Source organism: Budorcas taxicolor, chromosome 11, assembly GCF_023091745.1.
Source record: "Budorcas taxicolor isolate Tak-1 chromosome 11, Takin1.1, whole genome shotgun sequence".
NCBI lineage: Eukaryota > Metazoa > Chordata > Mammalia > Artiodactyla > Bovidae > Budorcas > Budorcas taxicolor.
The window spans coordinates 84,816,964-84,831,008 of record NC_068920.1 but is presented as its reverse complement, the minus strand read 5'-3'; the positions used below and the strand labels follow the sequence as shown (position 1 = coordinate 84,831,008).

At 38.7% G+C, this 14,045-nt stretch overlaps 1 protein-coding gene across 1 annotated transcript in view; it reads right to left on the bottom strand.

Moving 5' to 3' along the window:
- Positions 1-14,045, bottom strand: part of MTA3 (metastasis associated 1 family member 3) — a 168,250-nt gene that overhangs the window by 13,040 nt on the left and 141,165 nt on the right. Inside the window, exons 13-16 of the mRNA XM_052648380.1 lie at positions 13,664-13,815; positions 12,410-12,632; positions 4,901-4,987; positions 1,940-2,086 (exon numbers count right to left, since the gene is read on the bottom strand). Of these exons, the coding sequence (XP_052504340.1) occupies positions 1,940-2,086; positions 4,901-4,987; positions 12,410-12,632; positions 13,664-13,815 (609 nt within the window). The remainder of the gene's footprint in view (positions 1-1,939; positions 2,087-4,900; positions 4,988-12,409; positions 12,633-13,663; positions 13,816-14,045) is intronic.

The following is a 14,045-nucleotide window of genomic DNA, read 5'->3' as shown; positions in this document are numbered from 1 at the left end:
TTGGAAAATTTAATTCACCTCTCCAGGTCTCATTTTTCTCAATCACTTTCATTTATTCAACTAACATTAACTGATTACCTGCTAAGTTCCAGGCACTATGCCAGGCAGCGGAGATACCACGGTATGCAAAACAGTCAAGGCCCCTGACCTGGAACCTTCTGTCAACTGAATCAGATGAGATAATGCAGGTAAGGCACAGGTAATCAGCCTTCCTCTCTGTACCACGACAGGGAAACAGACACAAATGGGTCTTGAGAAAAGTGCAACGGCTACGTTTCCTCTGAAACTGAGACAAGTGTCTTTTCCTTAACAAGGCTGAAGGTCTCGAGCAACATAACCCCGGGGATTCACTGGGCGCGCTTGTCTGTGCCTCCTGTTCAGAGCAGAGAATCAGTGCCCTCCCAACAGTATCCATTCAGAAGGAAACGGGACGAATGACCCTAAACAGGGAACACTACATGGCGGCACTTTCTAGAAATTCCAAAGAGACAAGGTCCTGTGATACAAGGGAAGAACAGAAGGAGCTACAACGCAGGGGTAGGACTGGGGCCCAGAATGACCATCACCATGAGGGGTGAGTGGAGAAAGACACTAAAGAGCCACTGTTCCAACATCAGCCACACAAGACTCTTTTTACCATACAGAATATATAACTATAAAATAAACAAGAACTTACTTTCTGCAGGAGGACTACATACCTAGACTGTCCAGGGAGATGATAAGATGGACAAGAAAGATTCTTGATTCCATTTAAGGCTGAATCTAAAGGTCCCATGCTGCAGGCAAGGACAAGTTGGAACGGAATCCCGTCTCCACATTTCGACACAATCCTTCCTTGGACCTCTGCTGACTAGACATCAGGCATATTGAGGCAAGGATGGCTGATGTTCTCATTAACAAGGAAGTATTTCTGCAAGACTACTGTGCAGCTAAATTCTTGAAAGCCATATCTGCAGCACATTGATACCCTATAAATGCAAACTAAACTCTTCACCCTCAATTTTTTATTCATCTTGACATCACTATGACCATCAAAAGTCATACAGAAGGAAAACAACCATGGGAAATTATTACTAGAAGGTCTCCTCCACATCCTTGCTCTAGGGCCTCATTATAAATAACTTACTGCCATTGACGGAATTTAGAGTCCCACAAGGCATGAAAAGCCTGGAGTTTTATTCATAAATAAATGCCAACATTTAAACAATCAAGACAGCTTCAAACTCTAGGACTATTGAAATGAACAATATGTACTGCCCAGATGATTTATAATGCTTGTGTTTATAGTCCGAATGGGAAGATAATTCAATTCCACCTGAAAAGTCATTATATGGCCAAGCCCAGGAGAAGTACTTTGGATAAGAGGTGATATTTCTCAGTTTTCCCATTTCAAACAAATTATTATTTCTGTATTTAGGACATCACCTAGGTAATTCTTTTCATGACTTATAGTACTCTTGAGCAATTAAGAAAATTTATAAGGTGAATGAAGTCAGGGACAAATGCCAAATTCAAAATGATCCGCAGAACACCAAAGAACCCCCCAGAGAGCACTGCTGTCTCAGACACGAGGCAAAATAATCCCTTCTGCTCAAGAAAACAGAGGTGAGCAGTGAGTGTGCATCACAGTGAGAGCATTATTATCCAGCAGAGGCAACCTGCTAAATACAGACTTCATTTACAAATCAGCCTCCTAAAAGGAAATGGGAGCAAAAAAGGTCCCTTCTGAGAAGATGGAGAAATAGCAGTTGGCAAAATGTCTTCACTATGGCACACAGCAGCCTTCCCTTATATCCCCCTTTCCACATAGTCCAATCAGAGGGAAGAAGAACCTGTCTGTTATACATTCCTGTACATGGCAGCCGACACTCCAGAGCAGTCAAGGGCAGAGAGGCCCTGGCCTATGGGATCAGCCCCCAGAATTCCTGGGCTTACATACCATCCAGGCCATTGTGATGACTGTAGTTTCTTTTCCCCAAAATGCTCAGAGACGTGTGATTCGGGGTGGCTAGCATCCGCTTGGTGGTTGGGGTTTGCAGGCTTGGTGCAGATCGAATTACATTAGGTTTCTTCGAAGGATGGATCTCTGACAGGGGGAAGAAAGGTTTCTCAACTCAGAACATGGTATTAAAAATCTGTGTGCACTTACCACCAGCTAACGGGCACACATCTTATTTCTTAATGAGCTGAGAGCCAGTTCCTTACGGACCAGCCTGTTTTCCCAAGGACTTGCATAATGAATCAGTGTCAAGTGCTGTTTCCATGGCTTTGTTTATCGAAAGGGAGCTGGTTCTGCCCCTGCTAGCTGAAGCTCTGCGCTTCATGTTGTGAGTACAAGAAGGAAAAAAAAAAAAAGCCACTTCAGAAGGTCACTTAAACACAAGGTTTACTAAGGGAATAAGGCATCTGACTCTTGAAGGAATTAGAAATTCAAAGTCTATCTGGAGAGGCAGCCTCACAGAAAACTACCTCTGCACTCCATCACACTAGGAACAAGGCGTGCAGCACAGCTGGTGTGTGGCAGCTTTCTGAGAAAACAGGATTCCTCCTCTGGCTCTGCAACCAGAATACCAGGGTCAGTCACGCCCGGCCAAAAACAGTTTGATACAAATGAAATCTGACACCGAACTTCAAACACTAGTGTTAAGAAGTAACAGAAGGAAAGCTTTGACAGCGGATATATCACAAAACTGTAAGGTGTGTGTGCTGCATGTGTGTTTACGTGAAGTATGTTGCTATCAGTCACATAGCCCTGCGCTACTTAATACTTTTTGGATCAAGTAGACGGACATAAATTGCAACACTGCAGAAACTGGATTTAAGGACCTCCGTCTACCACTAAAACCAGGCGACCTCTTCTCTAAAGCTGAACCTGCTCACTGACCCTGAGTTGCCACCAAGCATGCCAACCGTGCACAAGCCACCCCGTCTTCCCAGGCGAGGGCCAGGATATCAGGCTTATGTACTGAAACTCAGGAAGAGCTCCACTGTCTCTACCTGTATGCCTTCCTCACTAGAGGAGGATTTTTGAGGGAAAGGCCATATTCCAAGGCCATATTCATCTTAGTGTTCCCTAAATAACTTAGTGAAGTGTCTTGCACATAGCAAATACTCAGAAATGTGTTCTGTAGGGAAGTGGTTCAGTTAGTAAGGACAGCCCCGCTGTGGGTTTGTCTGGTAGAGACAGAGACCAGTTTGCCCATAAGAAGATATAATTACCTATGGAAATGCTAATATGCAATGTCATATTCTATTTCTTATGATCATCTTATGATCAGATACTTTCCTTTGCAAGGCGGGAGAGGCTTCTAGGATTAGGCCCTGCAAGGGAACATAGTTGGAAAACTTCATGGACTAGATCACCACGAGTTAGGTCGTACCTGTGATAACCATGTGATATTTTAGGGGGATATCAAAGCAAATCTTTAGGCCCTGAAGGAATAAAACAGGAAATAAGGTGGCAAAGTAACATCAAAGAGGAAGCTGTGCACCCTGACTCTTAGGATGATCTGATAAGGACCAGATAATATACTAAGTTTAAGGCTACACTTTGATTTTTAAAAGACTGGACCTCTTAAGTCTGGACACTTCATAAGTATAAATCTTTCTGACAAAATAATAAGGTTCAATGCAACTCTGAGCACATACCTAATTTTTACTGAGAAGATGAAAAAGCAAGAATATTAGAAGCATAAACACATGCCATTATAGCTCCTAAGTATAATAGGAACCATTTTAGAAACCATTATTTCACAAATTATTTATCTTAAAACTCTGCCAAAAAAAACTTGTTTCTTGGTAATGTTACATTATTCTTATTATATTTCAAGATATAAATGGAACTACCATATTTGGTGATTTTCAAGTTAAATAACAGGATAAAAACCAGAAAGCAATACTAATGCTCCCCTCTCAAGTAACCATAATTGGCACATCAAAACTATAAATATTGTTTAAAGGTGGTTTAAACACCAGTTTTACCTCTTTTTATTTAAAAAAAAGTACATGAATCTTTCTCTATTTAAGGGAAGGGGTGAGGTGGGTTTGAAAATAGTGGAAGATTTATATCAAAATATTAAAAATATTCATCTTTGGGATTTCCCTGGTGGTCCAGTGGCTAAGATTTCACCTTCCAACGCAGGGGGTGCAGGTCCAATCCCTGGTTGGGGAGCTAAGATGTCACATGCCTTGGAGACAAAAAAAACAAAACATAAAACAGAATATATTGTAACAAATTCAATAAAGACTTTAAAAATGGTCCCCATCAAAAAATCTTAAAAAAAAAATTCACCCTTAAGAATTCCGACATTCCAGTAGTTAGGACTCAGCACTTTCATTGTCTTGGGCCTGGATTCAATCCCTGGTCAGTAAAAAAAGACCCTGCAAGCCATGTGATGCAGCCAAAAAAAAAAAAAAAAAATTCATCCTTAATTTTATGATAACTTGGGATGGTGACAGATGGTAATTAGAATTATCATGGTGATCATCCTATAATGTGTATAAATGCCAAATCATTCGTGTGGTACACCTGCAACTAATATAACATTGTAAGTCAATTATATTTCAATTAAAAAAAAGAATATTCCTCCTCTAATAATTTAGTGATTCTCATTTTCCTCTTCTTGCTTAATCTGTATTTATATACATCAGTACACATCACATTTTTATTCAATTATATTTTTAGGAAAAGTAAACCTATCTCTAACTCTGTACTATGTTCTCTGTGTGGTCTGGTAATCAAACATTTCTCACATAAAATAAATGGACTATTCATATGAAGGTATCCAATTTCAGCTACTCGAAAGGCTCACATTTAACATGGGTATGTTCATTTTGAGTAGCCGGTGATAAGATACAGATACTGTTCTCCAAGCTCTTCTTCTATTAAAAAAATACCCACCTAAGTACCCAATGATACATGCCAAAGGCTTCCTAGTGCTTTTGCTTTTCAGTGGACTTCCAGATAGATCCGCATGTCTGTCTGCATCTGAGGAGAAAGAAACACGGAGACAACCAGTGAGGCTGATTTCTCTGCCTATGCTACACATACCACAGAAATAAAAGGTGCAAGTGGAAAACAGTACAAAAATCATCCACCAGTTTCCTTCATAATTTTCTTTGGGGTTTAAGAATAAACTGGTTCCAGTTCTGGTTCCAAATTACTGAATGGGGTTTTACCTTTGGAACACTCGCTTTAAAGTCCCTTATGAAACAGCTAACACATCTTCCATGCACATGCTTTCTTTCCGTGTTCATACATCTGTAAATAGTGGAAATATGCTTCCTGTCTAGCCATGCCAGTTCTACATTATAGCAGAAAAGCTTCCATAAAATATGAGGTGTTATCAGTCCTAATGTAAGATAGATCTGGCATGGAAGACAGAAATGATGGCTGACAAAGGCAGCAGACATGACCAGCCCTGACCTCGATGGAATGAATCTCTATGGAGGAGCCTTCATCTATCTCAATTAACTTTCAGTTCCATTAGATGAGCCTCCCCCAAGTAAAAATGGGACCCTTGATTTTATCACTAGTTTTCTGTCCTTCATATCCTATCATGATGTCATTAGCACTGAGACTGACAAGGTTTCCTGTATGCAGACAGGCATTTCATCCAACAGTAAAATACTGTAATGGAACAAATGGATTTGTTCATAAAGTTCACATCACAGTCATTTCAGAGAAAAATAAAGCACACAACACAAACACTCTCTGTTTTAATTAGCTGTCATTAGGATGAAGAATAGATGTGAAAGATGGCTGCACCTCATACAAGAGTTAAGTTACAGAGTTTGAAGTGACCAAAAAATGTGTATTGAAATGGTTTTTAAATTTGCACCTATTGTCATAAAGCTTAACAGAGTAGCTTTAGCAGATATGATTCTGCCATGTTTATGCCCTTTGTCAAAAATGTCCCTATAGATTTTCTGTGATTGAGACCACATTTCTAGCCCTATACACAGGAAGTTTTCTTTGACATCTACAGGGATTCTCTGCACAATTAGTGTTAAAATGTATAATTTAATCTGGAACTTCAAATAAATTAGAATTAAAAATTAACTTTTTCATAAGCTCTAACCCTCTCATCAAGGAAATTCTTCTCCAATAACTACTAAACAGAAAAAGGTGGGAAAGTAGCATCTTAAAATATTGAAATAGACAAAGCACATAACGCAGAGCCTGGAATCTGAATATGTATCCCAAGCACTGGCTAATTACTGTGCAACCACTGACAACTATAAATGGTCCAATTTCTTCTCCTCCTACTCAGTTGATTTCCTTTGAGAAAAAATAAAATAAAATTACTAAGTTATGAAGCTTTTCACCTGTTGTTGAATAATAGTGAAGTTACAGGCAGAAATATAATAAGCCTATTTTGGAGGAGTAATCTAAACAAACATTAACACGCAGCCCAAACCCTGCAAGGATTGAACACCTGTCACATCACTATGAATTAATAGTAATAATTCTTTCCTAGTATTACTAATTCACCAAAAATTCAAGTTCTACTTAGGAAGAGGACAGGAGGAAAATATTCTATTGATAAAATAAAGTTTCAATGAATCATCTTAGTATTTCCTCAATGTTTTGGACAAAAACCATTACTGTATTGTTAGTAGTAAGATTAACTTCACTCTTTACTCCAGTTTCTAAGGCCCAGAGGAAAACTGCCAAAGTGGCTCCAAGCAATAAACTCCCACATGACTGTCACCTTGACAGTAATCAAAAAAACCCATCACGAGTCACCAACACAATACCCAAAGACCATTTCACTTTATATTAATCTGCTTTTAATTTCTCACTAAATTAGTAGGATTAATTATGCAGTGTTCTAAGTGGCAATTTACAGAGCACTTGAGTGGGAGATCAAAGCTCTTCAGAAGGATCCACCTTTCATCAATCATCATTATAAAGGAGGCAGTTGGTGGCAAGAAAATCAGTCTCAACCATGAATAAATCAAGATGAAAGGTGGGTGCTAAGACTATTTAACATAGAAACTGCAACCATTAAACGATTACACTGAAAACCAACAGAAAAGAGAAAAAGCTTCTGTCTGGAGGAAGTGATCATAAACATAGACGATCAGGGCCACACTTCAGCTGGTTATAAAACATTGTCATTTGTACTCAAGACCAGGCCAGTGGAGCCTTGTTCTCAAGTTACTCACCTAACTCTATCTAAAGAGGAGTAATTAGTATGTATTAAAAGCACACAGAGAAAGAATGCAAACAGAGAAATGCCCAAAGAAACCAGAAAGAATCAAAATCCAGCCAGAGCGAGAACACCCTCATCTCACTCGAAACAGTTGACCAAGCATGAGGCGTGTTTTCATGGCTTCTGGAAGGCCGAGCTCTACTTCCTTGAGGTAAACGTGGAGAAAAGTTACCCATTTCTGGGCAACGCATGGCTATCTTTCTAAGATGTTGTGGAAATATTACCGGGGAAAATAGAAAGCTTGCAAAAAGTACCTACTGAATCAAAATTCACAGAACTGTCTCACATGAAGGTGGAAGTCGCTCACACTGAGCGATCGCATGGACTCCACAGCCCACGGGATTCTCCAGGCCAGAATACTAGAGCGGGCAGCCTTTCTCTTCTCCAGGGGATCTTCCCAACCCAGGGACTGAACCCAGGTCTCCCGCATGGGCCTTCAAAATTGCTATCATAGTAAGACCACTCATAGAATTTTCTTATAAGAAAATTTTCTTATAAAGGCATTTCAAACAAGATACAAAACAGATGTGCTATTTAAAAAAAAAAAGATTCAACTACTTAAAAAGATACAAAACAAAACCTGCTTGGCCAACACAGCATCAACAAAATCAAGGACAAAACGGAGGAAATATTCGGTTGGCCAAAAAGTTTATTTGGGTTCTGCCATACTCTCTTATGGGGAAACCTGAACAAAGTTTTTAGCCAACCCAATATTTGAATTGCAGATCAAGAGCTAACTACCTTAAAATACAGTAAGTTCCCACAAGCTGGTATGATTTGTAACAGAAAACAGGCCAGGGCAGAAACAGCTGACCGAAAAAGGAAATACAAATGTTTTTCAAAAATATGCAAAATGTTTTACCTTATTCAAAATGAGAAATGCAAGCTGATATAACTTACATGTCACTTACCAACTAGTTAAGGGTTTCAGAGATCAATAACACTGCTGGCAAGGCTCTAGAGAAACAGGCACTCTGCAGACACGGTGGTGGGAGAGTGAATCATAGTCTTTCTACGGGCAACTGGGCAGTGACTATTAAAATTCAAAGTGAACGTTGCCTGACCCAGATGTTTTACTGTTAGGGATCATATGGGATTGCAAAGAGCTGGGCATGACTGAGCGCCTGCGCACGCATGCACACACACCTGTAAGGTACATACACCAGTCTTAAAAGGTATCTATATAAGAATATTTGTTGCAATATTACTTATAATAGTGACTGGAAACAACCTAAAGTGTTTTAAAATAGGGGAACTGGCTCAAGTTCAAAATGTAGACTATTATGCAGCTGATTAAAAGAAGAGGTAGCTCTCAATGAATTGGTATGAAATGGAATGGTCTCCAAGATCCATCAAGTAAAAAAGGCAAGGTACGGAGCAATGTAGACATTAACATCTGTACAAAAACAAAGAAGACACCTAGTTTTGTTAGAGATACACATGTCATCTCTGGACACTTTAGACACTGATGACAACGGTTAGCTCTAAAAAAGGTATGAACGAGAATGGTGTTGATTTGGCCCAAGACTTGTAGCCATTTTGTTCCTTTAGAAAAATTTAAAAACATCCATTCGAAGATAAGTTTTTACTAAAATAACAGACTATCAAAATAAATAAGCCAGAACTGTTCTCTCCTAAAGTTAGAACTTAAAATTTCAAAAACTTTATATAATTATTAATAGTAACTTTTGCTGAGAAACCTCTAGAAAACTCAAAATATGTATAAACAAGTTTCTTCTGAATATGGGCCCCTGGGATACTTCTGAAGTTGAATTAGCATGTTCAGAGAAAAAGGGCTCCAGGTTCCCCTTTGAAGACATTCATTCTGGGGAATGGTGCTATCATTAAAGTCCAGTGTGTTACCAACTCAAAAACTACTTAATTATTCATGTAAGCTACAGAGGGGGCACCTAAGTCATTTGGATCCACTTCTCTAGGAACTTCTGCTTCATCTATTGAAAGCTGCTAACATATTGCTCATATTTAACCCCAGTCTCTGTATCTTAAGTCTCAGATAGAAACCATGTGCTCACCAGGTGTTGGGTGATTTTACATATTTTTAACAAGTTATCCAGTAAACTCAGTGGTGATGTCTGATAACAGTAACAAAGGAGGAACACCATCATCATTACGTCATGGCACTTTTTTAATGAGGGGAGGGGTGTCAAGAGGGAGAAGAGACAGGCTATCTGAAAGCTGATGCTGTGTTACAACCATGCAGTCGGTCTGCGAATCTCGTCCAGGACATCACACTTTTTTTCTGAAGTGGTTTGGTTTTTGGTCCTGCAATCCATTTGTATTATTGTACTTGTACTATTTACACGGTAGAACTGGTTCAGGCTCTGTGCTTATGTTAGTAATTTTCAGCACGGACTTACATAATCACATGTAAAGGTATATTATTAAAATAAATAGGTATTTGGGGGTTTGGAATTATAAATCATTTTATATCTATATCTATAAAACACATGTTGGTTATACCATATGTTTATTTCAGGTTAAAAAAATTTTTAAATAGGAAATATATTCCCATGACTCAAAATTGAAAACGTTTAGAAAGATGAACAGTAGCAAGTTTCCTTCCCACCCCTTTCCCTCAGCCTCCCAGTTTTCCTTTCCGAGGACATTACTCTTACATTTTCCTTGAGATACTTTATGGACATGCAAACAAAGATTTCGCCTACTCACTCTACTGTAGTCTTTGACACCTGTTTCTTAAGGAAAATAAAAGTCAGAGAGTGCTGCTGTTAACAACAAAACTTCCTCTACACAAGAATTAACTTGTGAAAACTCAAAGGTATGACTATGCTCTCTCTCATGTAATTGAGAATGTATCTATTCAGCTCCCTACTTCTTCACTCTTATGCCATCTGTCATCCCATAAACTCTGGCTATGATATTGCTGTAGTGGTGCTGCCAAGGCCAGAAGCCACAGGCATCAACTTCTGCAGTTCTTACAAGAGGAAGAATCTCAAGTTCACAGGGAAAACTATTTTTCTTTTCCAACATTATGAAGAATTATACTGAACATATAAATTGGAGCTCTTGATCCATCGACACCTTTAGAATTATAAACTTTCACCTGATCTGAAAGTGCATTCATACTGCATCATAGTGACTTAACTTTTATGGGGAGGGACAGGGTCACCACTACCTTTGAGAAACCAAGAAAAGTTTATATAAAAAAATAATAATGATATAGCTTTACCCTCCCATTGGACCACAAACATGGTTGTGTACAGACATCAGGTTATTAACACCTAATCTTACTAACAAGCCAAGATCAAAGAAATCTGCTAAAAAGGTTGTAACAAGGTACACATATGAGAAGATGATGCAAGAAGCAATTAGATGCTAGGAAGAATTCATTAGCTGCTTGCTGGTTGCAGGGACCAGGACTGAATACACGGCTGGTGAAACTTTTACTTTTTAAGTTGTACGGTAAAATTATTCTGAGAATCTGATTCTATAAACTTGCTCAATGAAGCTAACTACAAAATAAAATATGCCCCTTGAATTCCATCACAAAAAACACCCCTTTACTTTTATTATGATCATCATCATTATGATAGCTATGTTTGTAGAAATATAATACAGGTAATTTAATCTCGACCCTTTTTAGTGGCACAGCCTTTCAACTGCAACAAATCAAAATGAGGTGACAGAAGAAAACGTACTTCACTGAAGAATCATCAAAATAAAGACAATTTGCAAATTAACTGAGAAATTAACAGAAGCTTAATGAGAAAAGGCTTTCTCAGAAGTCAATTAAGTTAGTGATGGTTTCTTTTCCATTCATAGAAACAAAGATGATCTTGGAGCCTGGCCAATTTTAATGGGAGAATTCCATTCATTTTCTTTCCCGTAACATTTTTTATTCCTTATATTTAAGAAATTACTTATAAAAATATGCTTTTAAACCAGCTAAGCAGTTTAGGTAGATATAAATATTTTCTAGTTCCTTAAAATGGTAAGAAAATAACGTAAATCCATGAACTCAGAAACACTAGCACAAAAATAGCACGAAACGTCAGTATATATGCCTAAGTTCTCCAATATACGAGTCTCGTGTAGCGAGGTTTGCCCTCTATGGCACGCAGAGATTACTTCCAATTTCTACTCCCGTTACAAAGCACTCTTCTTCTTTTAAAGCTTTTACCTGTATGTTTTAAAGCCTTTCAACTGTTCTGCTGAAAATTAGCTTCAGGAACAAACACCACTTTTCAATCATCACTCCTTTTACAGATACCTTCTTTAAATCAAAACGAATGCCTCAAAATCATAAATTTCTCACGATGAAGTATCTACAGAATTTCTTTAAGATTTCCCATCTATTAAGCAACACAGCAAGTTTTCTTATCCCATAGGGGAAAAAACGTGCATGGCTCTAACATGCTAACCAGGAACGTAACTAAAAGTAACAAGGCTAGAATCATAGCTCACAGACAAATTATGGACACGTTTAGGGGTACACGGTAATATGAGAGCAACCTGCAATTCATTGGAACATATGACATTTATTCTAACAACAACAAACATAAGCAAGACTGAATGTGTTGAAAATGTGAGTAATAAAATGATGTGTTACGTACTAATACATATGGTGTATAACTATGAAATGGAAGCCAAACTGGACAAATAGAATGCTCAACCACAAATTCAGATACTAGCTTGTAAAAATTAAATGTTTTTCAGAAAACTCACCCAAAAGACTTTAAAATTCATTTATAGCTTGTTAAATCTTCTAATTTGTTATGAAACACTGAATTTCCAGAATATTATATAACTGTAAAGGGTTTGTGGGAAACTGAGAAGTTTACAAAGACGTACAATTTGTCATTAGTGCAAATTGGCAGGCTTTATTCTACCTTAGGGGTAAAGGTGCTTCCCCAATAAGGGCTTTTAGGCAACTCCATCACAAAACCCCATTGGGTAGGATCACCTCCCACCTATCTTTTGCTGAGCACTACTTTCTCACAAAGATGGCAGAAGTTTCAATGTTTCCTTTTCAGGTTGGCGTGATACAAATGGCAGCAGACAAAACAATGTTAAAAAAGAAAAAAAAAAAACCAAATAAAAGGCTGCACACAAGAACTTATGTTTATTGCAAACAAAAATAAAAACAGAGAGAGGGAAGAGAGAAGATGGTCAGAAGCACAACATATAAGGTTAAGAATTTAAAAGCATCTTACATTCTGCCCTAATGGCAGCATAATTAATAGGAACAAACGGCCGTCTTGCTGCCTGCCGCAGCCGGAGGGTATTTTTGCAGACCTGCCGAGCAAATTTTGTGAAATATGTAGTGTGAAGGAAGAAAGCTTGACGGGTCTTCACTGCAGACTTCGGGCTCCCAGTGTTTCGGACTGGCATCCCCTGCATGGCCTGGCGAGACATATGACTTCTAACTCGCGGGTCCTGTAAATCAGACAAACAGATGTGTGAAGACCAGAATGTGTCACATACATACTGCTTGCACTCTGCTCAAAGAAAAGGGCAAGTTTTACGTCTTTCACTGAAGAATATATGACTTAATACAGGGGGAGAGCATTTTAAAGTGTGTCCTTTGGAGTAGGAGGTGGGGACTAGAGAAGGAAACTGGGTGGAAGTGGGGTGTCTGCGAGCCTATACTTTTTCCTCCTGAACTGACCTTAGCAATCCCAAATCATATTCACAACAGTGAAAAACTGCCAGGAGTAACATTATTATTATTTTAATATTGAAGTGTGTTAGTCGCTCAATTGTGTCCAACTCCTTGTGACCCCATGGACTGGCCCACCAGGCTCCTCTGGCCATGGAATGCTCCAGGCAAGAATATTGGAGTGGGTAGCCATTCCCTTCTCCAGGGATCTTCCTAACCCAGGAACTGAATCCAGGTCTCCTGCATTACAGTGGATTCTTTACCATCAGGGAAGTCCCAAATATTGAAGTGAGGGTCCTTAAGGCTTGTTAGCTCTCAATAGGTAAATACCCATTATTTGCCATCTATGAGAATTTTACCAATCATAGTTAAACTGTTGTTCACCCCAAGATTGAGTCCATGCTTTCCTGTTATACCTATGATAGCTCAGGAACAGGAAGAATGATCAATTTGTATTTATTACTTTATGCAATAAAGCATTTTCAACATGCTAAAGGTTGCAAACTGTTTCAAAAAAGCCATTAAAACCAATATTTAATTTATAGGCTCTCTTCTCATGCTAACACCTCCCACACACATTGTTCTTCTTCTGTCTGAGTAATCTCTCAAGACCAATATTTTGAATACCTGAAAAAACTGGATTTGTCCCTGCCCCTCTCTCCACACCTACCCTGAACATTTCAGTACTATGGTTAGCTTTAATAGCTTTGCTTAAGTTTGCCTATACTCTACTTCCGTTTGCGAGGAGTGATTCAGGCGCTGAAAAACGTGCCATTTTTCAACACTAAAAAGACCACTGCTTGTGTACCTCGGTAGCTGGGCTAGGAGGTAACTTCTCCTCTTCCGACTGGGTGGGCATCTTCAGGCCTCCGTATTTTTTCCAATAGAGCCAACAGGTTGCACATAACCTACACTGCATATTAGGTGGGCCCCAAGAATACCACTGATGAGACTGTGTAGCTAAAGATGGAGGGAAAAATAAGTAAAATAAGAATGTGATATAACTTGTAACAGCAACACATATACAGACAAACATTTGAAAAACAGTCCAAAGCCATCTTTAGTTTACAATCTTATTTTTCTTCTCCCAGTTTACCCAGCAAACAGGAATGTCTGATACATGCATGTATTTTTCAAGTCAGAATTCATTCAGCCATTTATTTCTCTATATATCAAATGCCCTTATTAAG